The 15,678-nt window shown below is 41.0% G+C and overlaps 1 protein-coding gene across 4 annotated transcripts in view; it reads right to left on the bottom strand.

Annotated features, from left to right (window-relative positions):
• Window positions 1-15,678, bottom strand: part of asxl1 (ASXL transcriptional regulator 1) — a 109,912-nt gene that overhangs the window by 31,982 nt on the left and 62,252 nt on the right. For all 4 annotated transcript variants that reach the window (XM_068048367.1, XM_068048364.1, XM_068048365.1 and 1 more), the window contains 2 exons: window positions 13,331-13,448; window positions 2,096-2,272 (listed from right to left, as the gene is read on the bottom strand). In XM_068048367.1, coding sequence (XP_067904468.1) covers window positions 2,096-2,272; window positions 13,331-13,448 — 295 coding nt within the window. The remainder of the gene's footprint in view (window positions 1-2,095; window positions 2,273-13,330; window positions 13,449-15,678) is intronic.

Raw genomic sequence — 15,678 nt, 5'->3', positions numbered from 1 at the left:
AGAAGTAATAAACAATCCTATTATGTACTGTTAAAATGTCTCCTATATAGTGCTAGATACATTCTAAAAGGGCAATTTCATATTTAGCTGATGAGTAGAGTCATAGTTAGTCAGAGTTTTACAGCACAGAAACAAGCTTTTGGGCCCAACTCACCTGCGCCGACCATCAAGCACCCATCCAATCTAATCCCATTTTCCTGCACTTGGCCCATAGCCTTGTATGCTACCTTTTAAGAGCTCACCAATGTTGAGGGTTCCTGCCTCCACCAGCCCTTCAGGCAGTGTGTTCCAGATTCCAACCACCCTCTGGGTGAAAACCTTTTTTCTCAAATCCCCTCTAAACCTCGTGCCCCTTACCTTAAATCTATTGCCCCCTGGTTATTGACCCCTCCACTAAGAGAAAAAGTTCCTTCCTATCTATCCTATCAATGCCCCTCAATTTTGTATACCTCAATTAAGGTCCCCCCCTCAGCCTTCTCTGCTGCAAAGAAAACAACCCCAGCCTATCCAGTCTCGCTTCATAACTGAAATAGTCCAGCGCAGGCAACATCCTGGTGAATCTCCTCTGCACCCTCGCCAGTGCAATCACATCCTTCCTATAGTGTGGTGACCAGAACTGTACACAGTACTCCAGCTGTGGCCGAACCAGCGTTTTATATAGCTCCAACATAACCTCTTATATTCTATGCCTTAGCTAAGGCAAGTATCCCGTATACCTTCCTAACCACCTTATCCACCTGTGCTGCTGCCTTCAGTGATCTATGGACAAGTACACCAAGGTCCCTCTGACCTTCTGTACTTCCTAGGGTCCTACCATCCATTGTATATTCCCTTGCCGTGTTAGTCCTCCCAAAGTGCATCACCTCACACTTCTCAGGATTAAACTCCATCTGCCACTGCTCCGCCCATCTAGATCATCCTGCAATCTAAGGCTTTCCTCCTCACTATTTATGACACCAATTTTCTTGTCATCTGCGAACTTGCTGATCATACCTACTATATTCACGTCTAAATCATCAATGTACACTACAAACAGTAAGGGTCCCAGCATCCATCCCTGTGATACACCACTGGTCACAGGCTTCCATTCGCAAAAACAACCCTCCATCATCACCCTCTGCCTGCTTCCACTAAGCCAATTTTGGATTCTATTTGCCAAATTGCCCTGGATCCCATGGGCTCTTACCTTCTTAACCAATCTCCCGTGCGGGACCTTATCAAAAGCTTTACTGAAGTCCACGTAGACCACATCAATTGCTTTACCCTCATCTACACATCTAGTCACCTCCTCGAAAAATTCAATCAAATTTGTTAGACACGATCTCCCCCTGACAAAGCCATGCTGACTATCCCTGATTAATGCCTGCCTCTCCAAATGGAGATTAATCCTCAGAATTTTTGTCCAATAATTTCCCCACCACTGACGTTAGACTCACAGGCCTATAATTTCCTGGTTTATCCCTGCTACCATTATTGAATAATGGTACCACCCACATTCACTGCCCTCCAGTCCTCTGGTATCGCTCCTGTGGCCAGAGAGGATTTGAAAACATATATGTCAGAGCCCCCGCTATCTCCTCCCTTGCCTCACATAGCAGCCTGGGATACATCTAATCTGGGCCTGGGGATTTATCCACCTTTAAGCCCACTAAAACAGCTAATACTTCCTTCTTTTCAATGCTAATTTTATCAAGTAGATCACAATCCCCCTCCCTGATCACTACACCTACATTGTCCCTCTCCATAGTGAACACAGATGAAAAGTAATCATTCAAAACCTCACTTATGCCCTCCGCCTCCACATACAGATTGCCTCTTTGATCCCTAATGGGCCCCACTTTTTCCCTGGTTATCCTCTTACCCTTAACATACTTATAAAATGCCTTGGGATTTTCCTTTATCTGGTCTGCCAGTGATTTTAAATGCCCCCTCTTTGCTCTCCTAATTACTTAAAAAAAAAATTAAGTACTCCCCTACACTTTCTTTACTCGCATTTCATGGAAGCCAGCATTTTGAAACACTTGTGACATCTACCCCTAATCAGAAACTAAAATTGGTACAGCATTGCAAAAATGTAATAAAACTCATTTCTTACCTGTGTTTGACCTTCTCAGGGCTCTGAAGTGTTGTCCAGGTTTCCGGCTCAGGCTAGGCCTACACTGAAGTTTATTCATTTCTGTTCTGTTGTATTGAGCGCTGCCTGAAGTCACTGTGCAGGAACTACCACTAGACGCACTGCTTGATTCACCATCTGTGTGCTTGGCTGCAAATGCTGAAAACAAATCCTTCTTTACTCATTTGCTTTGACCATGAAAGACTGTAATGAAGATTACACAAAAGGAAACTATCGATGGTCTGGATCCCATGCAGTTGGTTTCTTGATTTTAGATATGAACAAGATTTAAGTGAATAATTACCAGGTGTGAACTTTCACAAATGTTTTCTCTCAATCTAAAGGCCAGTGAAAACTGCTCAAAGCAAGACCTGATTAAACATGAACAAATACATCAACCTGGTTATTAATGTGCTAAAAATTTCCTAATATGCATTTTACCACTTAAAATAGAACTTGCAAATGTCTGATTTGAATACATCACAAAAAAGTAGCTATAAAAGAAACACTTTTTAAAAAAATAGTTCAACATCTAACTTTGGATGTATGTATCTGAAAGCCAATAGTCAAACTATACAGGTCTCATTTACATCATAAACAATAACTTTCACTAGGGGTCATTAACTAATGTGAACTTTTCTCAAAAGTACACAACTTGAAGAAATAATGCGATTATGGAGCACAACCCATTAGTACTTTGTGAAAAGGCACTTAGTGTACTTTCTCCACATGGGTGAGAATCTAATTTGCACATTATGCTCATGGAACCTGAAATAATGCAAAAAAGGAATGCAAGAAATGCACTGGGCCAAAAAGACAGTGGTGGTTTATAAAAAACTATTCTCTAACTATTATCCCTCAAAAGCAACCGGTAAAGGTAAATTGTATTGAAATAACCAAGACTTGGGTACACAAAACCCATTAGAAAGAATAAAAGGCTGATTGAAGTGACAATAATCACAATTTCAGCACAGATGAGAAAGGCCAGTCAGCTCCTCCATCCATAATGTACAGTTTCTCACCAAATCATAGCATCCCAATACAGGATTTCAGAGTTTTTTTTGTCATCACTATCCTGCCCAAAAGTCTATTTTATCTTGTTTGTGTGAAGAACTTTGACATGAATACACTATTCACTAGCTTGAATGGTGCCCCATGTCAGGTCTGGCTTCAAGAAACCTTTCAGATTTCTCTCTTCCTCCAAGGTCCCATCATTTCAAGGCTGAACAGCAGCATCTTTTCCACTCTTAATTCATAACTCAGTGCTCTGATATTAGCCTCATGGCTCTTCTCTAAATTGCAACAGGGCTTGAAATCTCCCCTGTGTTTCAATGACTAGTACGTAAAATTTAGTCTGGCCAGAGTATTGTGCAGCTGCACGATTCTACTGTACATCCAGGCACAAAACTATTAAAATCTAGCTCGAATGCAAGAATGGTAGGGCCATTGAGTCAAAGGCTCTAACTGCACAAAAGGAATGGAGATTTTTAAAAAAGTATATAAATAAAGCATCTCAACTGCTACATTAAATTTCACTTTATATACACAATCAAAATTTGAACAATGGAAGGGAAAAAATTCCTTCCAAAAGATGAGTGTTGGGTTCTTGTAAAAATTGCGTTTTAAGAAATAAAGTTGAAGCCAAAAAAAGTGAGGAAAAGTTCAGAGGTAGAATTCTGCTCTTGAAAAACAGCAACACCTTAGTTATATGTTACAAAGTGTTTTGCCGTTAAACACAAACATACAGGGAGTAGCCACGATGGAGCCCAGGTAGGTTTTGGCCCATCCAAATCTGAGCTTACGTGAAATGGGCCATGGTATACATTGGAAAGGCCAGATGCCTCTAAATAAACATCAGCAGGTGAGCACATCCAGGTGGGGCAGAAATGGATTTGGCTGGCATCCCACAATCAGGTACTGAAGTGTCAAGTAAGAACATGGCAAGTCCCAATCATTTTGAAGCAAATCAGGAAGGTTGAGCTGAACTTCAACTAATCGGCTATGTCTTGAACCCTCAATTCAACAAGGGCAAAATTCAACTTTGGCAGGGATGCCAAACAGATGGTAGCGGATCAACGTCAATGTAAAGGAAAATCAGAATAGGTGTATAATGGGCAGCCGATGCACTGCCACCTGCTTTGCGCTCCCCAATCTTGAATTTTACCTCCAATGGAACAATCTGCAACATTAGATCCTGAACTGGCTGCTTTGACTTGTAGTGTTCATAGACCGTCATGACGCCAAACAGTATTCAGTTCATTGGGTGACACTGGAAAGTGATTAAAGAATCACACACGAAAGTACACTATCTAGGCCATGTAAGTAACTGATTTCTACTAAATTTACTAATTGGTTAAAATGTTAAATTTCCAAGTTCTTGCTAGCTTGGCGACATTGCTTAGTTTAAGTATATTTAAGTATGCAGAATGTTTTTCTTGTCTACTTAAAGCATATTAAATACATTTCAGGGTTAATATATATTGTAGTTAGGGTTTTAATTATTTCATATTTACTGTGTAAATGATTTGCTGTGACATCAGACCTTTGGTTGCTGCCCATCCATCATAAATTGGGCCCACCTAATTTCCATTCCAGCTACAACAGATAGGTTAGTGTATTGGTTGTTAATGGACTTTGGACTAATCCAGAAAACTTGAGTTCAAATCACATCATGGCAGCTTGAGAACCTGAACACAGCTTCAAAAATAAAATGTTGCCATCAGTAAGTGACCATCAAGTTGTCAAATTGTGACCAAGACCTTAAAGGAAGGAAACCTGCTGTTCTTATCCAGCCTAACCAATAGGTGACCCCAGTCCAACACCAACAGGGTGACTCTTAACTGCACCCTGAAGTAGCCTCACAAATAACTCAGTTGTATCAAACTATTATGCAATGGTTCAACACGATAGGCCACCACCTTAAGACAGCTAAAGGCCGACAATAAACTGGAACCTTGCCAGGAACGCCTACTTGAGAATGAATTTTTAAAAAATATTTGCTTCCCTGATGCCAGTACATATTAATTAGCATGTGATATTTCTTGTTCAACATGCACCATTTAAGACAAATAGGTAATAGCATTTCAGGCAAGAGGATGATATATGCTCCTTTGAAGCTGGATTTATTTCCAGAAGTTAAAATTACTGCACAATTTTAGGACTGTTACTTGTTTTTTTAAAAACTGCTCCATCATTGGTGGCTGTGCCTTCAGCTACCAAGGCCATAAGCTCTGGAACGCCCTCCCTAAACCTCACCGCCTCTCTACCTCCCTTAAGACATTGCTTAAAACATACCTCTTTGGCCAAGCAATTGGTCATCTGCCCTAATATCTCCTTACGTGGCTTGGTGTCATATTTTGATTAATGATGCCTCTGTGGAGCACCTTGGAACATTTTATTACACTAAAGGTGCTAGATAAATACAAAGTTCTAATTGTTGCTTTAAGGTATTAAATTTCTGTTCAAGCTCAAGAAATCTGGGAGAACTCGAACACTTGCCACTTAACAAGCAGTCACCAATTAGGTTTGTATTTGTGTCACATGAACATACACAATTTAGCAAGATAGCACTTCGGAAGAATTTCCATTTTCCTGGACCAAATCATTTCCTTTTCACCATGGATGGTCTGAAGTCATCTGCTTCTTCTTTGACCCAAGGCCCAACTCGCCCCCATCCGAGAGCACCCTCCTTCACCTGGCTGAACTTGCTCTCCTAAATAAGTTCTCCTTTGATGCTTTCCTCCATAAGGTATTGCTATGGGAACCTTTAAGGGTCCTGGGTACACTTGCCTTTTTTAAAAAAGCATTCATGGGATATGGGCATCACTGGCAAGTCCAGCGTTTATTATCCATCCTTAATTGCCCTCAAGAAGTTGCTGAATTGAAAGAAAAAAAAGCATACAATTCAGCAAAGGGTAGTGGCAGTTCAGAAGATTGGACAGAATATAAAAAACAGCAAAGAATGACAAAGAATGAGAGAGAAATTAGAGTATGAGAGAAAGCTAACCAGAAATATAAAAACGGATAGTAAGAGTTTCTACACGTATTTAAAAAGGAAAAGAGTATTGGGAATTAATAATGGAAAATAAAGAAATGGCGGAGGAACAGAACCGATTTTTTGCAGCTGTCTTCACTGTAGAGGATACAAATAACATCCCAGAAATAATTGTCCAACAGTTGAAGGGAAGGGAGAAACTTAAAACAATTACCACCAGGGAAAAGGGCAGGGAAAAAGTTATTAGCATTAAAAGCTGACAAGTTCCCAGATCCTGATGGACTTCATCCTAGGGTCTTCGAAGTGGCTGCTGAGATAGTGGTGCATCGGTTTTAATTTTCCCAAATTCCCTCGACACTCTAACAGTCCCATCAGATTGGAAAATAGCAAATGTAACTTCGCTATTCAAGAAAGGAAGACGACAGGAAGCAGGAAACTGCAGGCCAGCTGGCTCAACATCTGTCATAGGGAAAATACTGGAATTTATTAAGGAGGTTATAGCAGGTCATTTAGAAAATCTCAATGCAATCAGGCAGTCAACTTGGTTTCATGAAAGGGAAATAGTGTTTGACTAACTTATTAGAGTTCTTTGAAGTAGTAACAAGCAACATGGATAAAGGGGAACCTATGGATGTGGTGGACTTGGATTTCCAGAAGGCATTTGACTAGGTGCCACATCAACAGTTACTACACAAAAGAAGAGCTGTAACTAGTGGAGTGCCACAAGGATCAGTGCTGGGGCCTCAACTGTTTATAATCTATATCAATGGCTTGGATGAAGAGACAGAATGTATGGTTACTAGATTTGCTGATGATACAAAAATGGGAAGGAGAGTAAGTTCTGAAGAGGACATATGGAGTCTGCAAAAGGGATATATAGATAAGTTAAGAGTGGACAAAGATTTGGCAGATGGAGTATAATGTGGGAAAGTGTGAACTTGCCAACTTTGGGCAGAAAAACAAAAAAGCAACAAATTATTTAAATGGAGAGAGATTGCAGAACTCCAACACCGAGGGATCTGGGTGCCCTAGTCCACGAAACACAAAAAGTTTGTATGCAGGTACAGCAAGTGATTAAGGCTGCAAATGAAATGTTGTTTACTGCAAGGGGAATGGAATATAAATGTTTTGCTACAGTTGTATAGGGCATTTGTGCGACCACATCTTGAGTATTGTGTAGTTTTGGTCTCCTTAAGGAAGTATATAATTACGTTGGAAGCAGTTCAAAGAAGGTTCACTCGACTGATCCTGGACATAACAGAGGGTTATCTTGTGAGGAAAGGTTGGGTCTATATTCGTAAGAGTTTAGAAGGATGAGAGGTGATCTTATTGAAACATACAAGATCCTGAGGGGACTCGACAGGGTGGACGTTGAAAGGATGTTTCATCTTGTGGGAAAGTTGAAGGCAGGGCAAGGATGGCACAGTTTAAAAAGAGGTCTCCCATTTAAGACAGAACAGCGGAGGCAGAAATAACAGTGCTGGAAACACTCAGCACATCTGGCAGCATCTGCGTAGAGAGAAAGAGTTAACATTTCATGTCCGTGACCTTTTATCAGAACATGTTGAAAGGTCACAGACCTGAAACGTTAACTGTTTCTCTCTGTACAGATGCCGCCAGACCCGATTATTTCCGGCACGTTCCGTTCTCATTTCAGAGTTCCAGCATCCACAGTATTTTGCTATTATAGCAGTAGAGGCAGGGTCATTGAATGTTTTTAAGGCAGAGGTAGACAGATTCTTGACAAACAAGGGAGACAAAGGATATCAGGGGTAGGCAGGAAAATGGAGCTGAGTCCACAAACACATCAGCCATGATCTTATAGAATGGCAGAGCAGGCTCGAGCAGTCCAATAGCCTGCTCCTAGCTCGTGAACCACTGCAGTTCTTATGGTGCAGGTACACCCTCAGTTCTGTTAGGGAGGGAGTTCCAGGATTTTGACCCAGTGGCAGTGAAGGAATGGTGATATAGTTCCAAGTCAGAACGGTGTGCAACTTGGAGGGGAACTTGCAGGTAGGGGTGTTCCCATACGCCTGCTGCCCTTGTACTTCTAGATGATAGAGTTTGCAGGTTTGGAAGATGCTGTCGAAGGAGCCTTAGCAAGTTTCTGCATTGGTACACACTGTAAATGGTACACACTTGCCACTGTGTGCTGGTGGCCAATGTTTAAGGTGGTGACTATGAGCCAATCAAGCAGGCTGCTTTGTCCTGGATGGCAAGAGCTTTGGGTACTGTGGGAGATGCATTCATCTAGGCAAGTGGGGAGTATTCCAGCACACTCCTATCTTGTGCCTTCTCGATGATAGACAGGCTTTGGGGAGTCAGGTGGTGAGTTACTCGCTGCAGAATCCCCAACCTCTGCCTTACTCTTGAAGCTATGGTATTTATGTGGCTGATCCAGTTAAGTTTCTGGTCAATGGTAACCCCCAAATGATGGTGTTGATGTTGGTATTGATGTTGGTAATGCCATTGAATATCATGGGGAGATGATCAGATTCTCTCTTTTGGAGATCGTCATTGCCTGGCACTAGTATGGCACAAATGATACTTGCCACTCATCAACCCAAACCTCTGACATCCAGGTCTTGCTGTATATGGACATGGACTGCTTCATTATCTGAGCAATTCTGAATATGACTGAACACTGTGCAATCAGCAAACATCCCCACTTCTGACCTGGTGATGGAGGAAAGGTCATTGATGAAGCAGCTAAAGATGGTTGGGCCAAGCAGTGTCCAAAGCAGCTCCTGCAGTGATGTTTTGTGGCTGAAATGGTTGGCCTCCAACAACCAGAACCATCCTCCTTTGCACTGGGTGTGATTCCAGCCAGTGAAGAGCTCCCTCCCCCACATCCCCCAATTCCCAGTGACTTCAATTATACTTGGGCTCCTTGATGCCACACTTGGTCAAATGCTACTTTGATGTCAAGGTCAGTTACTCTTACCTCACCTTTGTGGAATATGTAGAACATTTTTTGTTCCAGTCTTAAGATCGCCTCCCTCACTTCTTTGCCCAGTACACTGATGCCAGTATTGGTGCCATTTCCTGCTCCCACCCTGAACTGGAAGATACCAACTTTCCTTCCAATTTCCACCTTCCCATAGTCCACCGCAGACTTCCCTTCCTCGACTTTTGTGTCTATATTATTGGGGATAGGCTGTTAAACCAATATCCACTGTAAGCCCACACATCATCTGTCATTTCCACCACCTCTAGCATGATGCCACCACCAAACACAGCCTCACCCTCCCCCCACATTCCAAAGCAACATTCCCATCACCACACCCTGGTCTATTCCTCCAACAGCCCCCCTCCTTCCCAGTGTACCTTCGCATGCAAGGGAGATGCAAAATATGCCCTTTTACTTCCTCCCTTCCCATTGTCCAGGGCCCCAAATACTCCTTTCAAGTGAAGCAGCAATTTACTTGTACTTCTTTCAATTTAGTATACAGTATATACGGCTAACGATATGGACACTGGGGTGATGAAATGCAGATTGGATGACCGCTTTGCACACACCTGCGTTTAGTTTATAAGCATGACCTCGAGCTTCTAGTCGCCTGTCATTTTAATTCTCTGCCCCACTCTCACCCTGACGTCAACCTCCTACACTATTGCAATGATGCTTGACATAAGCTTGAGCAACATTTCATCTTTCCATTTGGCACTTCATAGCCTTCCAGACTCATTGTGTTCAACAATTTCTGATGACATTCTCTGTCTCATTTTCTTGGACAGCAGCTGTTGGTAATTGTTCTCTTATTCCCATTTACACCTCCTCTGGATCCAGCTTTTGGCATTTATTCTCTCCTGCCTTCTGCCTTAACAGATTTTCCCTTTTGTTTTTCCCCAACCATCACTCTTTCTCCAGCCACTTATCTCTGCCTCTGCACTTACTTAAAACCAGTTATATCTCTAACTTTTTCCAGTTCTAACGAGTGATCATCAGCCTGAAATGTTCATTCTGCTTCGCTCTCCATCGAAGCTGCCTAACATGTTCAGCATTTTCAGTTCTTACACCCAAGGAGTCACCTTGCAGGAAATCCAGGTTGAAGAATTAGGATAACAATATTGTACCTAGAATTCTGGTTCGTGCTTTCTCTCCACTGGTAATCATCCCAATAATCTACTGCATGAATTAGTTCAAATCCCATAGGGAGAAAGGCCTGAACTTTAAAAAAACCAACTAATCTCCTGAGATAAGACAACATCTGGGGTGTGCGCGATTAAAACTGCTATGGTGGAGCTGTGTTTAACCTGCACTGTCATTAAGGCCACAACAGAGATACTCCATGTGGGGATAAGCTAAATAGGCATATTCTCTGTACCCATTAAAGCACAAAAAGCTAATTAGAGGCTAAAAGCTGAGGGTAGTTCCCGTCAGTTATCAGTTGCCTGAAAATTCCTAAATCCTGAACTTAGGGAGAGGTTGTGCCTCCAGGCCAAGAAAAACAACCGGAACTATAATTTTTAAAATATACATTTAACTGTCTGAAGTATGATGGATTGAAAGGTTTACTCAGATTGAGCCATTTGGATCAAATAAAAGAATGAGTGTGAATGCCAACATGTGGATGAATGTTGAAGCAGAAAAATCACAACCATTACCTAACTGGAGAGCACAGTTTAAATAAAACATTTAGCATTTCTAAATTTTTGTATCAGTTAGAATTATGTAAATTATATCAATTCTGACATTTAAAAGACAAAAATGATTTGCATGCAAGATTCCCCAGAAATGAGGAAATTTGATTTTAGTGTGCATTCACTACCACAAACAGGGAGATTGATCAGGGCTCAACAGATGGCACTCCTGGGGCAGCTACAGTTCTAAACACCATAATCACTCACATACAAGACAACTGCTTATTTTCAACGTGACCCGAATTTTCAGTCTTCTATGCAAGCAAGCTCATCCTTTGGCGAAGAAGCAAAAGATAAATTTTTTTTAATAAAGAAAAGTAGCACTTCTTAAAAGTCCTGGTGATTATGTGCTATACTCAACTTGGACTGAGCCAGGAGCCATGGTCAGTTTCCTGCTCCTGAATGCCATCTAAATTGTAACGAAGTGTGCATGCATTCATTTACTGGTTTCAGTCATGATCACTCTTGATCCAATTATCACAGTAATAGCCTGCTTACACAGATCAGCTAGAGCAATTAGACAAAATTATCCAATACGGTAGCTTGTACCTATGGAACTGTACACCAATCTGAGTCAGCACCTTTCGAAAGGGATCAGATATATAGGTGAACTATTTTAAAATTAGAACGTATTGTTGAAGGCTTTCTAGACTATAGATAAATGGCTTACCTGCGTTAGGAAAAACTAATAAATCCATTTTAAGCAACTAAGTAACTTAATTAGTAAATCAGTATAACTAATGCTTTAATCTTCTTTCTTTTGGGCCTCCTTATCTCGAGAGACAATGGATACGCGCCTGGAGGTGGTCAGTGGTTTGTGAAGCAGCGCCTGGAGTGGCTATAAAGGCCAATTCTGGAGTGACAGGCTCTTCCACAGGTGCTGCAGAGAAATTTGTTTGTTGGGGCTGTTGCACAGTTGGCTCTCCCCTTGCGCCTCTGTCTTTTTTCCTGCCAACTACTAAGTCTCTTCGACTCGCCACAATTTAGCCCTGTCTTTATGGCTGCCCGCCAGCTCTGGCGAACGCTGGCAACTGACTCCCACGACTTGTGATCAATGTCACACGATTTCATGTCGCGTTTGCAGACGTCTTTATAACGGAGACATGGACGGCCGGTGGGTCTGATACCAGTGGCGAGCTCGCTGTACAATGTGTCTTTGGGGATGCTTTAATCAAAACTGCAAATTTTAAAATGGGCCACAAGCTCTGGTCAAATTGCCAACAAAAACCATTCATGTTAAACACCCTTGGGTTTTGACTACCTAGCAACCTTTATTGAATGATTTCTTCCTGAATGTGCATGTTTCTCTATTTATCATTTGTATTGATCCATTTTGTCTTGCCATTTTTGAGTCTTCCAGCTCATGTGGGCCATAAAACTACTCACTCCTTAAATGGAACCTCTTTGGGAATTAGCAGAACATTGCAGTCATATGCGCTTGGGAATGGTCAGGAGGGATGGCAAGTTTTCTGAAACATTTCAAATCTGTACAAAACACATATGGGCACCAAAGAGGCTTCCGAGAACTTGAGAGAGCTTTCATTAAACTTGAAAAACTTGTATCTCGAGACGAAACAATCGAACATTAAAAGGAATCGCCAATGGATTATTCTAGTTGCATAATGGCAAGCATTAAAACACTCTGAATCAGATTTTATAACAGATGACTTTTCAGGTTTTTTTTTTATTATTTTGAGAGATGTGGGCATCACTGGCTAGGCCAGCATTTATTGCCCATCCCTAATTGAACGGAGTGGCTTGCAGCATTGCTGTGGGTTTGGAGTCACATGTAGGCCAGACCAGATAAGGACAAAATATTTCCTTTCCTAAAGGAGATTAGTGAACAAAATGTTTTTTTTTTTTTACAAAAATCATAGTTTCACGGTCGCCATTAGACTAGCTCTTTTCCAGATTTATTAATCTAATTCAAACTTCACCATCTGCCGTGGTGGGATTCGAACCAGTGTCCCCAGAGCATTAGCCTGGGCTGTGGATTACTAGTCCAATGACATCACTGCACTACCGCTTCCCAGTTGTGAATGCCTGTGCTGATGCAAGGTCTTCAGCTGGAGTTGTCTACTCTAATTAAATTCCACGTTATTTCACTTTGATGTTCTTCCTTTTCAAATACTTAGCTAATTGCCTCTTAAACAATGTTATAATGACTGCCTCAATAGTCATGGATGTCAAAGCATTCCAGGTTCCAATAATCCTCTGTGAAACAAATTCTTCCATTTCCCCCTCCCCTTGGATCCTCCAGTGACAATCAACCTCCTTTCCATCTTCTATTATGTCTACAAAAGCCAAGTCATTTTCTTAGAGCATTTGCTTTAGATTGCAGAAATATTCAATCATAAACTATCGAAACACTATAGCTGTTATTTATTCTTGTAGCAGTAGTTCCATACCACAATTTCAATTCTATGCAACATTTCTGGTCACTTAATTCTGTAACTCGTCAACTTTTTTTCATGTAAACTTGCCAAGTGAAACTGCTTTAAAGGGTGTACAGAATAAGCATTACAAGGGGAGAGGACGCAGATTTTAAAAATAGATGCACAGAGCTACCCACATCTTACCTGAAGCAGACTCCACATGTTCTCCATTTACTTTCAATGGTGTCAGTACAACTCTCGGAATGGATTTGCTCATCATCACTGGAACACCAATCTTCTTTTTTGGTTGTTGTTTCACAGGCTGTTACATTTAATAAGAATAAGAGCTTAGGTACAAAATTTTAAACAGAAAAGTCTAAGAACTAACTGGCATTTACATGGCACCTTTTACAATCTCAACGTTCCGAAGTACGTCATAAGCAACAAAGTCATCCTTAAGCTCATGCAACTTCCACAAATTTAAAATTAGATTACATATTTGCTGGTTTGTCAGAGTTAAACTTGTGGGCCCAGACTTGCAGAAGGTTATTTCTTTTGGGAAAAGTGCTGTTGCTTCAATAGCGGTTAAATTTTAAATCAGTACACACGCAAGTTAATGGAATCATAGATTTAAATTTTTAGCATGGCTTCTGAGGCTCCAATGGTATGCTGCTATGTGACCCACAAAGACAAAGAACTTGGACATCTCAGATACAAAATAAAAACCATCATCTTCAAATCTCTTAAGTAATGGTAAAGAGTTATATCTTGTCCTAAATTTAGCTTTATTTCTAGCCTCAGCTACAGCTGGCCTGGTAATGAAATGATGGTACACAAGTGCTCCATTTACTCATGTGAACAAAATCTGACTGCCAAGGGCTTTACAAGATGATACAGTCCATCCACTGAGGTAAAGGTGAACTGAAATATGAATGGAATTTTCATTTTCCACAGAAACTGGTTGCAAGAACGCTGCTTTTACAGTTTGTTTCCAACTAATGAAAATTATTCTAGATAATTTATAGCAAAAAGATGTATTTCAAAAGGAGATTTAGAAACAACTGCATGCTTTTCATTGAAGTGGAATAGGCAGGTTAAGTTACTGTTCCTACAAAAACAGAAAATACTAGAAATACTCAGCAGTCTGGGAACTGCTGTAGAGAGAGAAACAGAGTTAACATTTCAGATCTGTGACCTTTCATCTGAACAGGGAAGTCAGTATTGTAGTAGTTTTTGAGCAAGTGAAAGGGGAGGGAGAGAAAAAAAAAAAACAGGAAAGTTCTGTGGTAGGGTGGAAGTCAGGAGAGATTAAATGACTGAAGGATGCATGGTGCAAGTCCAAATGGAATGCGACAAGTCAAGAAACAAAAAAATTGCCTAAAGGATGGCAGAATGATCACTGCCGTAGTCACGGCGAAGGCAGGCAGGCAAGCGCGGCAGCGAAGGAGCGAGTGTGCCAGACAGACTTTTCTCAGTTACACAACTACTAAAATTCCAGATGTATGTTATTATGAACAACGTTGCTCCCTCATCCAAAAAAAAAATACTGGACATTCTAGTCACATTTCTCTGAGACTCGGCTATGTACAAAACTGCTTTTTCTAAGTATTAATTTTTAGGATGTGCTTGTCACTGGCCATCCATAACAGCACCACCATTTTCAGGGCAACAACTAAGTGGCTTGCTAGAACACTTCAGGGGCTGTTCAATTTCAAACTCAACCTCAACCAACCATGCTGGTGTGGGACTGGAGTCATATAGTCCTGACCAAGTAAGGATAGCTGGTTTCCTTCCCCTGAAGAGCACTAGTAAATCAGATTTTAATTGTCACATTTATTCATTTGGAAAGCCGAATTCAAATTCTCAAACATGCCAGAGTGGTATCAGAACTCTTGTTCTCTGGATACTAGCCCAAAGCTCTGGCAGCCACATTTGATATCAGATTGAATTTACAGTACAGAATCAGGCATTCCACCCAATTGTTCTTTGCCAGTGGTTATGCTCCACACTATTAAGTGCACTTCAAAGTTATTCACTATACAGTTCGGGATCTTAAAATAGATTGTATTGTATTTAGGTGAGCTGACAACAAACCAGGAAATAACTCAGCTCTGAAAAAAAAAGCGTTTGTTGTTAAAGTATTGACTACTGGACTGCATCTCGTAGCCAATTGGACAAACACCTCCAGATCAATGGAAATGGTTGGAAACGTCCTATAGTTGATTGATAGATACCAATATAAAATTGACATAATAAGGAATTGTATAAACGCAAGGGGTTACAATTCTAGAAGCCTAACGAACAAGAAGAGCCAAATGGCCTCCTCCTGTGCCATACCAATTCTATGATTCGTGTAATTTGCAATAAGGAGTCCACACACAGTTCTGTGCTAATAAAAGATACATCAAAACATGAATGAACCAATTAAAACAAAAGTATTACTACAGACCATGCAGTAAATCCAAGCCACCATGTAAAACAATGCATCATTTTACCTTACTGCTAATGTTTTGTGAAATGCCTTCGGGATGTCTAAATGCAGCACTATACCA

Source organism: Heterodontus francisci, chromosome 16, assembly GCF_036365525.1.
Source record: "Heterodontus francisci isolate sHetFra1 chromosome 16, sHetFra1.hap1, whole genome shotgun sequence".
NCBI lineage: Eukaryota > Metazoa > Chordata > Chondrichthyes > Heterodontiformes > Heterodontidae > Heterodontus > Heterodontus francisci.
The sequence above is the reverse complement of the archived record's forward strand: the minus strand, read 5'-3'. Positions and strand labels throughout refer to the sequence as shown.